The 15,563-nt window shown below is 37.4% G+C and overlaps 1 protein-coding gene across 1 annotated transcript in view; it reads right to left on the bottom strand.

Moving 5' to 3' along the window:
* The window catches only part of CDKAL1 (CDK5 regulatory subunit associated protein 1 like 1), a 412,746-nt gene that overhangs the window by 13,548 nt on the left and 383,635 nt on the right, over positions 1 to 15,563 (bottom strand). Inside the window, exon 15 of the mRNA XM_027676037.1 lies at positions 13,414 to 13,578. Coding sequence (XP_027531838.1) covers positions 13,414 to 13,578 — 165 coding nt within the window. The remainder of the gene's footprint in view (positions 1 to 13,413; positions 13,579 to 15,563) is intronic.

The raw sequence follows: 15,563 nt of genomic DNA on the forward strand, positions 1-15,563 counted from the left end.
ACTTTTCTCTATTTAGAAAAGGCTACTGGCTTGTAAGAATACAACCCATAGTATTTCAATACAGCTTGCTTTGATGTTTTGTTGTTGGTTTTGTCTCTAGGTGAATACAACTATTAACATCAATTTACTGCTGGGCAAGTGGTGTACACACCATTTCAATATCTCTGCCCATCCTAGTAATATTTGAGCTTACTCGCTTAGTTCAACAATAGGAGAACAATCCAGTAAGAGTCATGTCAAGGGCTGGTAAGAAAACTTCACCCAAATCTAAATCATTGCTCCTGCTGAGGGGAAGGCCAGACCCCAGCCTCAACAATCTGTTTTATGCCATCACCCTGCATTGGTACTCCTAAAACTCCAAATCACACACAACAGTTACACAAGCCGGGAAAAGAAATTAAGAAAAATGGAGAAAACCACAAATAAAACAAGACAACCTGAAAATGGCAAACATATACCAGGTGTGTCTACAGGGCTGAGAAATGCAAGCCCAGAGGATAACTGTGGGGCTTAATGCAGTCTTCTGACAAATTGACGGGTTTAGATTTTACAGTGCTTCATGTCTCCATACTACAGCTTAACAGCACTACAACAGGATTTTTACTCACACAAGATACTCTCCCAAATATAATTCATTCCTTTCCAGCTATTAAGAGCTGCACATCTGGCTTTCCCCTGTGGTTCTGTGACAAAATCTGATTATGCTACAGAATCTTAAGCACTCCTCACTGAAAAAATAATGAACTAATGTTTCTTTGGACAGAGACACACAAGTTGAAAAAGGAAAAGAATTCCTGTCATTCTAAGCACCACTTCCATCATTTTACCAAATTAAAGTTCTTGTATTTTGAAAAAACTATCTGTGTCAGAAATGGATATTCACAGCTGTCCTTTTTGTATGATAATTATGTTATCTGCACTTATCAGAGATTTTGTATGTGAGAATTGCAAAATAGTTTCCATACGGATAAGATAAATCACAGTCACACTGACTGAAATGACTTACAATCACATATGAAGTCATGTCAAAACAAGGATGAGATTTTTTAAAAAAAATTCTCCAGTCCTGATAACAAGACCCTTTACTGAGGACCAGAGATCCATCTGGTCGCTATTATGCATAGGTGGTTTTTGTAGCTATGTGATTTCTTTGACAAAAAGAGCTGAATGTACTGCCTACACATGTTTTTTCCATCACAGTACTTTCACAAAAATTTCCAAGCCACCCCAATCCAAAATGGAGCATTTACTCAAGTTCTGCCACAGTATACATACACAGGTATGAAGAAGAATCCATCAATTTGAAAGCCAAGACATTTAGTGAATAATTTTCTCCTATAATATTGTTCCAAGGACCCCTTGGTTCTACCGAGACTAAAGAAAAATAATGGTCATTTCCATGGGGCTTTTCCTTTTTATTTCACATTTGACATCTGGCTCTCTAGCCAGTCAGGTTTCATTGCTCTCACTATTTATCAACTTCCCTTACATCTCATGTTGTAGTACTTGGGTGGTCAGATCTTTTTGAGAGGTCACATGAGTCTACCAAGAGCCTTACACCACCATGCCTTGCCAATCACACCCCCAGACATAAATGCATCATGTGACTAATTAATAACTACTAGCTCTCCTTCTCCACATGTCACATGTGCTCTGCCATATATGATGCTGACCTAGTAGTCATTGGAAAAGAAGGTATTGGATACTGCCAAATGAGGCAGGTGAGCTCTTTAGGTTGTCCTATGCCAGAGGCTGGCCATTTCTGCACTAGAGTAATGACAACATGCTCACACACCTGTGGAGAGGGCTTCTTTATAGGCCAAGAAGCACAAAACACTGTTTCTACTGGTAAGACCAGGTAAAACAGCAAAATGCAAACCGTCATAAAGAAGACATTGATAGCACAGTAAAATCAATACTCATTACTGCATTTGTTCACTTAAGTTGAGCCAGAAATAACTATTTTATAACTACAACTTGGAAATAAATATTTTGTTATGGGTTGATGGCTACCTAGGCCAAAGAGATTCTGCCATCAGGCCCTTAATTATTCTGTGTGATTGCCATCACCAAGAATAACTAAAAATGTAAATTTCTTTTTTAAAAAAGTTTATTATTGAAAAATTTTTAAATGTATGTTTTTATTTTACAAAGGATTTGTCAGCCCTTCTCTACAATAAAGAATACATGAGAAAAATCCATATTAGTTCCTTTATACCTCGGTGGCATTGATCACCATGTAGTTCAACTTTGGTTTTGACTTTACACCACTATATTCTACTGAAAAATTCATACCAGTGCTTGTGATCTCAACAATTAAAAGCTGAAGCAACACTGAAGTACATATATCTTCCTCACAATAATTCCAAAACCTCAGTTTTTTATTATATCTAGTATGGACGAAATATGTCCTAGATAGCAATTTAATTATTACACCAAATCTGAGTTGTGATCCTGACTCCAGTAAAAGAAATGAAAGTAAATATGCCGAAATTTTAGAATCCCATGGGCTTGAGTTTTGAATACAGAAAAGCTGTGCTTTAAGCCCTCTGACTCTTTTGGAACCTCAAAACATGAACTGTTTCTGATGCTAATCTGCAAATTTGCTTAGAGTCAACTCCCTGTGAAAATGAAGAACAAGCTTTGAAACGTGTTGTGATGAAAAAGAAGGGCATAATACCTAAAAGACCATGCAAACAGATGTAGCACTAATTTTACTTTAGTGGGAACATGTACAGGATTTGAGCTATCTACACTAACCCTATCATACCACCACCATAACCTTTCATGCTAACTTGAATACATCTTTCAATGCAAAATTCCTTCATCTCAATGCTGAATTAGACAATTACACCAAATCTAGTAGTAATTTCTGGATTTTTGCTAGTATGAGTTACTGACATTGGAATAAGTCAGTAGAAAATCTTTTTCCGCCTTTAAGAAGGGTTCTAACATCCGAAATAAGAAATTACAGGTGGGGGAAGCCTTCAAGTAATTTAAATACACAATGGGAAGTAGTCAGAGGAAGTGTACTGTACACTAACCACAAATAAAGCTGTCTTAAATGAAGTACTTAAATAATTGGTAATTTTTCTGTTCCTTTTACTTAACGGTCTTCGATAAAGCCCACAGGAACAGCTTGCTTTGGAACTGGCTACACATAAGAACTGATCCTAAGGTCAAATTTAAGAGTCAGGTCTTGTGAAAACTAAAAGGCAATAAGCCAAGTTTCTTAGAGAGAGAATGCAAACTTTTAAAGCAATTATGCCTCCTGTAGTTTGAGAGGACTCCTTTAAACATATCTTAGGGGGAGAGATTGTAGTAGGAGGGCAAGGATTTATTACTGTTGTTGTTTGGTCCAGTAAAACTGCAACAACATGCTTTAATGGCTAATGGCATGATAAAGGCTTTGATCTGGTTACAGGACAAAGGATCCAGACTGGATGTTAAACTTGATACGGAATACAGCCTGCATAAACAGAAAGTTACTGTATGCAGCTTTTGAACAAGCACTAGTTTTCTAAGCTTACATAGATGCTACAACATTCTGTCGACTGTCTTTGAGGATGCAATCATTCTAACATATTCAACAGCCACAGTAAGTTCTTTGGATATTCTAGTGTAACTAGGAGTATATTCTTGGTGGACTAAATTTAAGGCTCTGAATTTCACATCCACTTCGCTGAAACACGGTATTTGAATATTTTAAGATACCATTTCTCCAATGTAGCCACCAAATACAATCTCATCCTTATTACTCAACTGCAATTCAATTTCAGTCAAAGATATAGTCACTGCTATATATTTTTATACGACAATATCTCCCCAACTATAATTTAGTACTGATGAACCTTAAAAAATTGGTTTCTTTCTCTTAATGACAAACCTTTTCCCCCTTTTCTCTTATTACCCTTGACACCACAAAAAAATCTCTTATCTAATGTTACAAGTATATTAAAAGCACAAACATAAATCACTATATCCAAATATTATAAAAGTCTGACTGGGAAATTATGATTACAAATGGATCTTGGTTTCCTACTATGACTCACAATTAATCCTAATATTGCTGGATCAGTTCAACAATGTTTCAATAGGTATGTCAGAATAAAAAAAATTTATTTGCAATATTTATACAAATCTTAGTAAATTCTCATTATCATAAAGGGAGTCAACAAGAACACAAATGTTGATTTTAGACTATTAGAAAGCCATTAATGTACTCAGAATCCAATAAAAATTCTGAACAAGTAATAATATTAAAGGATACAGAAGACTCCAGTTTACCTTTAACATGGCTTGCTAATTTCTTTGAAATGAGATACACTTTAAAAACAGTTTTCACATAAAAAATAGATTAATCTCAAGTCTGTAATTCTTATTGCTTTTCAAAATGATCTCAAAAGTAATGAATCATCTGACCGAAATGGTTCTGGCAACAAATACAATTCTAAGGGGCTGAACATTCCAGAACCTTATATGTGTAAAATCAAACCTCCTACTGACCTTTGGTGATAGGGAAAGCTATATCATAGGCTCCATGTGCCTTTTACATGCTGTCTCATTCAAGTATTCATGTAGAAAGACTACTATGATTACAGCTTCAATAGATGAGGAACAGATAGAAATAACATTAATCCAAGACAAAAATATCTGATGCCTCTGACTGTGTGTTTGCTTGCAGGAAAAGGAGAGAGAAATATTGCCAGTGTGCGCTTTTTGTTGATCCAAAGAGTACTAATAAAAAGAAAAGGGATGACTAAACATTACAAGCAGAGGTAAAATGTACACACAGACTGAATATCCTTCGCTTACCTTTGTATTAAACTCTACTGGAGAGGTATAAAAGTCAAACCTATAATGACTTTTAAAAACTGGAAGTAGATGACCTTCAAAACAACATAAAAATTGAGAAAAGTTGTGGCTGCTACATTTTTTCCCTGAAAGCCAATTAAAACTTAGCGAACTTATAACCTGGTACATTAAATAATACAGCATTATTAAAAAAACAAATGCCTTTTGATTCTTTCCAAAGAGTCTGCTTATTAGAGCTGTGATTAAAAGGAAAAAAATATTTTAAAAGGAGCTCCTAAATATTACAGGGAGTGTCAAGTAGTTAAAATTACCATGGCTACACACTTCCAGTTTGTCCCTATGCCAATAGAGAGCAAAACCCACCCCCTCATCCTGCAGTGCAGCATCAGCAGGTTAAGTATGCGAAATAATACACAAAAATGGCAGAACTATTTTAGCACTTGGAGTTATACTTCTGGAGGCAGAAGCGGGAGAACACTTCTGTTTAATCTTCTCTTATTCTCCAGAAAATGACTTAAAGTTGAATCATCCCAGCCATTACTATTTCCATTTATTGCATGAACTGCACAGGATTAACATAATTATGTGATTTAAAGTGATTAAACAGTGACATTCAGCCAAATAACACTGTCTGTTGAGGAAATTAAAAGTAAACAAACTAAAGTTCAGATATTTTCACCTGAAATGGACTTCAGTGAGCATTTGTTTGAAAAGGAGCTATGTAATAAGAGCTGTTTCAGCTGAGCTTTGATCACTGTAGTTGAAATTCAGCCCTGCCAGAGGGATGGGCAGAAAGACAACATGCCCATTAAATTAAAGACCTGAGGATAAAACTGCTTGGTGAAAGTCTTATGCTGGCTCTTGGGTTTCCTGCCTTAAATCACCTCTATGTATTTTAGCCCTCTAACCAGTGCAGAGAAATGTCTCGGATCAATGCATTACCTTCTATTCCAGTTTTCTTGTCTTCAAATGATTGTTGGCTAAATTAAAATTTTCATAGAATTAGAGAAGATAAGGCTGGAAACAAAGTTGAGAGGTCATCCTGCCCATACCCATGACCTAAGGCGGCTGACCTGCATCTCAAGTGTTTGTTATGTATATTTGCTAATTATGTTCCTAAGGACCAGCATTGATTAAAGTTCCCCAACCACTACATGTGATCCAATTCAGTGTTTATCTAAACCCAGCAAGAAAAATCTATTCTGCCCATAAGAAATAATCCATCCCAAATTTCTGATTCTAAACTGAGAAATGTTGGGCTTTGAGGTAGAAGAAAAATTCAAGTCAACTCAACCCTCCAAATAAACAACACCAACACATGCAGATAATGTGTAGATCACAAAAATCTGCATCTGCATCTATCACATTAAACATTTTTGTTCTTTTTCCAGGAAAAAATGGACTTTTGAAGATTCTTTTTAAAAACATCCATAGGTGGCACTGAGCTCTACTGTTCAAAAGGAAATATCTCTTTTATTATGTCAACTTTATGGTGACCTTCATGAAATAACTGAAGAAAACATAAGAAAAAAAGATTAATTAAGAAGGATTTAACACCATCTTTTATGACCTCTATTTACAACCAGCAGGGAACAGAAGTAACACATTAAATAAAACAGATTAAGACATGCAAAAGCACTATCTACTTGTATGCCTTGCACTACAATCAGTTCTTTCTGAGAATCACAGAATGATTTGGGTTGGAAAGGACCTTGAAGATTATCTAGTTCCAAACCTCCTGCTGTGGACAAGGACACCTTTCACTAGATCAGGTTGCTCAGAGGTCCATCCAGCCTGGCCTTGAACACCTCCAGGGATGGGACATCCACAACTTCACTGGACAACCTGTTTCAGTGCCTCACCATCCTCACAGTAAAGAACTTTTTCTGAATATCTAACCTAAACCTACCCTCCTTCAGTTTGAATTCATTACCCCTTGTTCTGTCACTACATGCTCTTGTAAAAATTCGCTCCCCATCTTTCTTGTAGGCTCCCTTCAGGTACTGGGAGGCCACAATTAGGTCACCCAGAAGCCTTCTCTTTTCCAGGCTGAACAAGCCCAATTCTCTCAGCCTTTCCTCATAGGAGAAGTGCTCCATCCCTCTGATCATCTTGGTGGCCCTCCTCTGGACTCACTCCAACAGGTCAATGTCTTTCCTGTGCTGAGGATCCCAGAGCTGGATGCGGCACTCCAGGTGGGGTCTCACCAGAGCAGAGAAGAGGAGTAGAATCCCCTCCCTTACCCTGCTGGCCATACTGCTTTTGATGCAGCCCAGAACTCTGTTGGCTTTCTGGGCTGCAAGCACACAGTGCTGGCTCATGTCCAGCCTCTCACCCACCAGTACCCCCAAGTCCTTCTCAGCAAGGCTGCTCTCGATCAATTCATCCCCCAGCCTGTATTGATACTGGAAGTTGTCCCAACCCAGGCGTAGCATCTTGCACTTGGTATTACTAAACCTCATGAGATTCCCACTGGCCCACTTCTTGAGCTTGTCCAGGTCCCTCTGGCTGGAATCCCATCCTAGAGTTGTGACAACTGCACCGCTCAGTTTGGTGCCAACCACTTAGCCTGGTGTCACAAAAGGGGTGTCAGAAAGAGGGAGAAAGCACAACTGAGGCGACAAAAGGTATGCTCCTAAGAATGGAAGAGTACCAAATAGCACACTACATTTTCATAAAGCACTACCAGAAAATGATTTTACATAGAATATGTTCTTTTGTTTTTGTCAGTATGTTTCTCTTAAATAGAAACTTCCCCACTTGTTTCTCAAATTGCCCCTTCTTGGACTTCATGATACAAAGATCCCTCTGTAAAGTAGCTTTCCAAGAGAGGTAGAAGGTGCATTTTATATTACTTTATATTTCTTCTTTGGAAATTCCAATCTTTCATTAGTATTACTCATATGTTCTACAGTTTCTGTAATTTTATGAAAGATTCCTCTCCTAACACCTCCATGCCATTTTTTGATCTAAAATTTGTTTCCTCATTCTCTTTTTTTCCTAAATCTCTAATCTCTACTTTCTGTTCAGGAACTAGATTTTCCACCACTTTGAAACTCCAGCATATGTAAAAACTGTCCTTAATAATTAATGCACATCTTCCACATTTCCTTCCAAGTCCTTGAAGGAAGTTTCCAATACAGAGATTTCAATTCTGACATGATTTCTTTCATTTCTGTTCCAGGAGAAGATACTTTCTTCCCCCTTCTCCATTTTGTTTTGCCTGCAAGTGAAGCACCCTTTCTACCTGAGATCAGAGACTTTCCTTTAAGCTATGCTTTGTTGAATTTTCTTTCTGGCAGCCTATAAAGAAGTCTTTGATATATGCATCTTTTCTGTTTTCTAACATCAGAAAAAAGGCTGGGTAATGTTTAGAGGTCATCTTTTGCTAATGTAACTAGAACATACTTGCGGCTACCTGGAAGACCAGGAACATAAAGCTTCTTCATTAGTATCCAGAAGTACAATACCATAATACCCACTCCAAAAAATGCAGGCAGGATGAGGAAAAAAACAGCAACAAGCAGAACAACCAAATAATTGTTTGCTAACTGAAAATCAGTGGCTCATTCCTCATTTACTGCAAAGAGCCCAATGACTTGAATAGCTATTAGCTTAAGAGGCCAGCTGTGGATATTACCATGGCCTGGGAGCCATCGAGATGTGCACCATGATCCCAGACTCACTAAAAGATATATTGCAAATGGAAGCTCTCAGAACATGCTGATTGCAGGGGAAGTGTTAGACATGGAGAATGTTATCACATAAACCAAAGGAAAACAGAAAACTCAAAGATGTGCCTGTATTTATTTGAAAAGAAAGTCAGTCATAGATGCCTTACAGAAACAGGAATTATGAACATAATCATGACTATGTAATTAAATAGCCTGTTAAAATTATTTTTTCCTCTTGCCTTAATTTTCCATCTGATTAAAATTTCCCACCAAAGGTCCTCAGACTTAGAGGGCTTTGATTCTGGCAATGCATTGCAATTCTGGCAGGTAGCAGTACTGCAGAATTCTTTTCTTTTTATCTCCCAGCCCTTTGGTCTCTTCTTCATACATTTATGATCTTACAGTATTTTTTCTCCTCTAGTCACAGATCATATGTAAACAACTAGAATTATTTTTGGAGTACAGCAGCATAACACACTCTATTTCTGTTTCCATCAAGAGATCATATTCTTGCAGATTCTTACTTTTTTCAGTTATTAGATTTGGGCAAACATTTGTCTGTCAAAAGGATACATTTATTAGGTATTTTATTTTATGCTTCTGATAAACTGTCAAGATCCCTAAACATGGCCAAATAAAACTAATAAAAATATTAAAATTTTTTTTAAAATTAGATTACATTCCTACCGTTGACACACTTTGCTGACTTATCAAAAATATTTATCCAGTGATAATATATTCAGTACTATGTATATTGCAAATCCATCTCCAAAATCTCAAAGACAAGTTTACCAAAGCACCTACAAACATAGAAGACATGCTAAATTGCTTTTCTGAATCTTAAAAGGCTGAAATATGCCCTTAATGATTTGTCAACTCCAAGCCTACGTCAATGAAAGGGTATCGCATCTGCAGCAATTACATCTTCTTCTTTTCCTGTGAAACTTAGTAGAACTGATTCTCGATCAAAGCTTTGAAACACTTATTCACTGATATTTTTAATTGCAGCTAGTAACTCATAATATGCTTGTTTTCTCTGAATGTTCATTTTTAATGTTACTGTCACTATTTTTTAATGCCCAGTTCACATGCATCCTATGTTAGACTTACTAGAACCAAATCTAAAAATGCCTTTACGCATGTGTCCATGCTTGATTGATTTCAACTTTCACCCATATATTCTCTGCTATATATGTCTTTTAAACATTATTACTGAATCAGCAAATGCACATTTTAAAACCAAAAAAATCTACAGTAGATCTGAGTTAAATGAAATTTCTGAATGTGTTTGCCCCCCCCCAAATAGCCCTCCTGTAAAATTTTGTAACTTGGAGACATCATTCCCTTTTGAGTAACTTTTATAATGAAAGCATTCTGAAATAAAAAAAAAACCACCAAAACATCCTGGTAAATATCTGTGCATTTTGCTACTTACCACTACAGTCGGTAAGTCTGATTGTTTTGACAGCTTTTTAACCTGAGCTGCTGATTCCAAGACTCCCCTGTCCTTCCTGTCCCAAATTCTGCCACAGAGCCTAATATTACCGATTGTCAAAACCTTACTCAAAGCCCATCTATTTAGTCACAGTTTTTGCCTTAAAGAATATAATAACTGTAAGACATTCTACATCATTAACATGTTAATGGATATACACATTAACTGTGTTTTTCATACACTGGAAAAGCATGAAAAAAAAGATGTGCTAGAAATACTCTGAATTAATTCTATCAATATTTGCCTCCTTATTTGTTACAGATATATAATGTGCGAATATTTTATGGAATCTCTAAACTGTCCTTGGTATTTTTGCATTTTGCATTCCCTCTTTTTCAGGCAAATCTGTTCATTCCAGTTGGCAACCTACTTTATTTCTTTGCACCAATTTGCCACCACAGTCATGTAGTCAAAAGGGTAAGAAAAAGGTGTACCATTTTTCCTTCAGACGCCCATGTTGCTTGTGGTGCTCCCTCTAAACTTGTCAGTAAAAATTATTGAGGGACGTGTATGATGAGAAAGAGAGCACACAGCTGCAGATAAACTCTGATCTTTTGGAGGTGCTTCTCACAGCATTTACAGAAGCATCTTCGTGCTTAGCATCCATTTGTGACTGGCTTTAACATCTTCACATTATGGTGCTCTCAATTTTTATAACTTTATTTTTTAGCCATATGAATCATTTCCTTAAAAGCTACAGTTTTGAAAGCTTTCACTCTTTCTGTGAACATTCCTCATTAGAGAGAAGTGTAGATTTTGAAAAATCTTTAACTGTGTCCTACGCAAGCTAATGAAGACACTGTTTATAATAGCAAGTGATGCCTAGCATAAACTACAAAAATAGCATATTTTAAACTGCTGCAGACTGTCTACAACCATGTAACAGTCCTCAGCAATCTATCCCTCTTTGTCACAGTGCCTGCACAACATGCTGAACTGTAAGGTATGCACTGCAGCCCCAGCAATACACAGGGTAAGGAAAGAGCCAAGTGCTTTCTTGAATGGGAAAAGACTGAAGCATAGGAATGTTTTACTGCAGTACAGCCTATTATCTCATTCTTTTGATCTAGATCACCTCAATCTACAATTAAATTCGTGTACTTCTCTGAACTAGCTCTCATCATGGACCAGCAAACATAAAGCTGTTCAGAGGAAGTCCTAGCATCAACAGGGTGAGACTGGAAGCCCAATAGAAACTTTCTGAGCACTTCAGACAGCATACCAGCTACAGGGTGTTAGTTGCTGCCTAAAAGAGCTTCTGTGCAGTTTATATCTGTGCTGAACAACAGAAATGTGCCTGGTTTTAAAAGAGCCAGCTGGCAGCTGGCTACTCATCCTTTCTAGCCTGGGAATGTAAAGCAGACCCCAATTCTTGCTCATTTGTGTGCACAGGGGGAAAGTTATTGAAGGGTTCAGTTCTGCATGCTGCAGAAAATCTAGTGGAGACACCTGGGATCTCTTTAAAGATCCAAGGTATTCGGCTACTTTTGAATGAGTATCTGAATTCATACATTCTGATTTGCCTCCTTCATCTTTCCCCAACCTGTCATCTGTGCACATAACAAGCTATAAAAGGCTCATATGACATACGTTGCCCTTTTTATCCTGCTTATAGCACCTCTGGTTAGAATTATATGTCTTGAGCACACCTAGCTGGAAATGTTTCCCAGCAGTCCAACCAAACAGAACAACCCAAAGAGCATCTTGCACCCAGCCAGAAGCCCACAGTAACTTTAGTGACAAAATGACTTTTTTTTCCTGGAAACCTAAAGAAAGTTCCTGATTTGCTGCTTACATATACAATTTGTCAGGAGGAACTTCCCACTAAGAATTTCAGTACATGTTCTATATATTATACATTGGCCAAGTGTGATTAAAAGCTTTCAGCTGCAGTTTCCATGTACAAAAGACATTCCATTTACTGAAGTACAGAGATTCTATTTTTTCCATAAAGCAAAAGTTCTGAACATTTCCAGTGGACCAAACATAAATAAGATACTCCCTTGAAGGAGCACTGGTAACCACAAAAGTCATAAAAAGCAATTTGCCTTATCATTCACTTGCTGTAGCCATTTACTGGTGCATTCCAAGTACTTGTTCATACCCATTCAAAGGGCAGGACCAGATCTATGTATCTCAATGAGTTCTTATGGAAATTATCAGTATTCTTGATTTTAATAATTTTATCTCCCTTTTTTACCATAAAAAATGTCACTCAGGAGTCTGTTTGCTTGTCACCATGCTACAAGCTTCTGACAGCACGTACTGTTTAATGACAGTCTTGGTTCTATTCCAGCAGATTATTTAAAATAAAAATGTCCTGATGAAAAAATCATCTGTGTTTAAATAGCTACATAGTCCAACCAGACAATTTGCGGGCTTTGGCTGTTTTTTCCTCTTACAGACCCTTATCAGGCCAATATACACATACACACGGACAGTATTCAATGGAGGGCTTAGCAATGTGTTTGTGCTTAAGTTTCATGATCTGCTGAACACATTACAGTAGGTGCATTACAGAGAATGCATTATTTTGTTGCTCTATGCTTCCATAGCCAGGCTTATTCAAGAGATTAAGGAGTTTAGCTTAACACTAGTCACCTAAGGTATGTCTTGATTATGTATTTTAAATATGAGTATTTAGAATTTAAACAACGATATGTATATACTTTAATACTTGTCAACAATTTACTGTAAAAGCAGTAAGGTGGCTGATAAACTGCCAATTATCCTTCTTCCATGTGCTACATATTTTTGGAGATCCTAACAACAGTACTGGAGAAAGGACATCAAATGATGCTTAGAAATGTGATACACATTTTCATTTCACACTCCATCAGTTTTTACAACTAGAGCTCCATGAAATGTATGAGAATACTTGGCTAACAGCCATATCTACTGAGGTGTAAAATAAGGATCAGATCTCTTTTTAAAAGAGTTTCATTTTCTTTACATGACTAAATCAGATGTTGACCTTTTTCCAAAATATATCGTAAATATTCCATACCTCTACCCATCAATTAATTTTGAATCTCTGAATTGTGTTTTGACCTGTTTTAACAGACATGTAATCAATACACATTTTTTAAAAAACAGTTAGGTAAAGAAAAGAATACTGATTCATCCTTCCTCTGAATTGAAATACACTGAGTTACTGATGTTAAATCTTTTCGATTCTAGTAAGTTCTTTCCCCATCTTGCACCTTGAAAGAAGAAACAAGTGTATTATCTCCTTTATAGTCAGTAAAGGTACGGACATCAGCAAAAACATATTTTGAATTCAAATTTCAATCTGTCATAAAAGATTAAAGCTTCATGCATATATAAATGGGAACTATAAAATGATAACAGATACATAGCATGGAATCATTTTGCTTGAACAGCTGTTGATTTACCAGTGTAGCAAAGCAGAAAATGTCTTTTTCTCACCTCTGTTAAACCAGAAACTTCTCCTTTCGCTAACGGTCTGGTGATGGATGCAGTGTGAACTCTGGCGTCTGACACTGGTTGCCCCTTCATAAAATGTTTTCCAGCTTCATAAATATTCACTTCTACCATCTTACCCATCAACAGAGGATCCTTTGGCACAAGGACCTTTCAAATAAAGACATAATTACTAAATACCACAAGGAACATCAGATTCTCCAGTTTCCACTCAGAAAACAGATGATAAACATCAGAGAAAATCCTAAAACTTTAAAATATTAGTCATCAGCATACACTATAGACTATGCCACATTTGAGCAATACGATCTCCAGCTTGCATTCTCCAAGAGCTTTGCAGTGTTAGCTCAGCATTTTTCAACTCCAACTGTGAGTCCTGTTTTTTGATTGATGAGGAAGTTGGGCCTCAATTGCAGCTTTTGAATCCAGACCCAAACAATTCCCAAGGGTACTCGTAGTACACAGTTCTAATAGCCTGCCGTAAAGCTTCCTGTTTTCATGTTCATCCCATAACACTTCTTTAAAAAATGTTTTTGAGTCTGTAAATGCTACTGGACAGAAATTATGCCCTTGTTTCTCTTTGCACAAGCCTTTATTTTGACTGTGCAGATCCTTTGCAGCTGAGATGCATGACTGACAATGAATGCCTGTAAAAATGGACAAGTGCATTTCTTGGGTCAGCAACTAATGCCATCCTTTTCTGAATTTGCACAATCATGATATCAGAAAGTCCCATTTCAGAAAAAAACCAGCACATAACATGTTCCTAGCTCATGCATCTTACAAAAGAAAGAGCCCAACATACTTGAGCGATATCTTTTGCTGGAAGAATAAAGGCTTTAAAAAAGGCTTTAAAATAGACAAGCAGTTAAAAAAGAAAAGTGGAGTAATTTCTTGGTGAAATTACATATTTTATAGTGTTTACTGTGAAAAATTGAATCATGGGAACTTATTTAATCATATGTACTTGAAGCTCATCCACACACAGAATCTCAGAGTGGGTCAGGTTGGAAGGGACCACAGTGGGTCATCTGATCCAACTTCCCTGCTCAAGCAGGGTCATCCTAGAGCATGCTGCACAGGACATTTCTGGAATATCTCCAGTGAGGGAGACTCCACAACCTCTCTGGGCAATCTCTTCCAGTGCACAGCCACTCGCACAGTAAAAAAGTTCTTCCTCATGTTCAGGTGGAACTTCCTGTGCATCAGTTTCTACTTGTTGCCTCTTGTCCTATTGCTTGGCACCACTGAGAAGAGCCTGGTTCTGCCTTCTTGGCACCCTCCCTTCGGATACTTATATACACCAATGAGGTGTCCCCTCAGTTGTCTCTTCTCGAGGCTGAACAGGCCCAGCTCCCTCAGCCTTTCCTCATAAGAGAGATGCTCCAGTTCCTTAATCATCTTTGTCATTGTCCACTGTACCCGGTACAGGAGCTCCCTTTCTCACTTGTACTGTGGAGCCCAGAACTGGACACAGCACTCCAGATGTGGCCTCTCTAGCACTGAGAGCTTTTCAAAAGATCACATTCATATATCTTGATTCTTTGATGCTGAAACTGAAATTCCTTAAAATGACTTGATTTTTAGACTACCTGTGCAGAGGATTTTCAGAGAAAAACTCTGTGCCAACCACATCTGGAGAGCATTTTGTTGCCAAACAATGCCTCTCCATTTTCACCTGTCACAATTGTTGATTGTACTACTTGGAGGAAAACACCACCAGTAGTTTCCCAAGCATCTTTTTCCCTAAAGGCTCAAAGTGTTCATGACTGTGTTTCCAGATCCTAGGATTCTGCTGAACTTCCTGAGCATCTTACAAGAAAAGCAGACATCTTTGCCTTTCAGAGATGGGCAAGCTGAGACTAAGCAAACACAAAGCCAGAGTCCTAACGCTGGGACAGTGTTACAATATAACTAGATCAGAGTTCTTCCCATGTAATTCATCATGGGTAAATTTAAATCAAAGGAAAATTAGGCAGCTAAGTATATCACTGGGCTTGTGACTGCTGTAAATCTTGGTGTCTCCGTATGCAAAAGGACAGTAACTAAGTTTAAATGTGACTTCAGAAAAAGAAAGAGGTTAAGTGAAAATATCTGGGAGGTACTGTAAACAACCAAGCAGCCAGGCCTGACAT

This window comes from Neopelma chrysocephalum, unplaced genomic scaffold (assembly GCF_003984885.1).
Source record: "Neopelma chrysocephalum unplaced genomic scaffold, ASM398488v2 Primary Assembly neopelma1_26, whole genome shotgun sequence".
Lineage (NCBI taxonomy): Eukaryota > Metazoa > Chordata > Aves > Passeriformes > Pipridae > Neopelma > Neopelma chrysocephalum.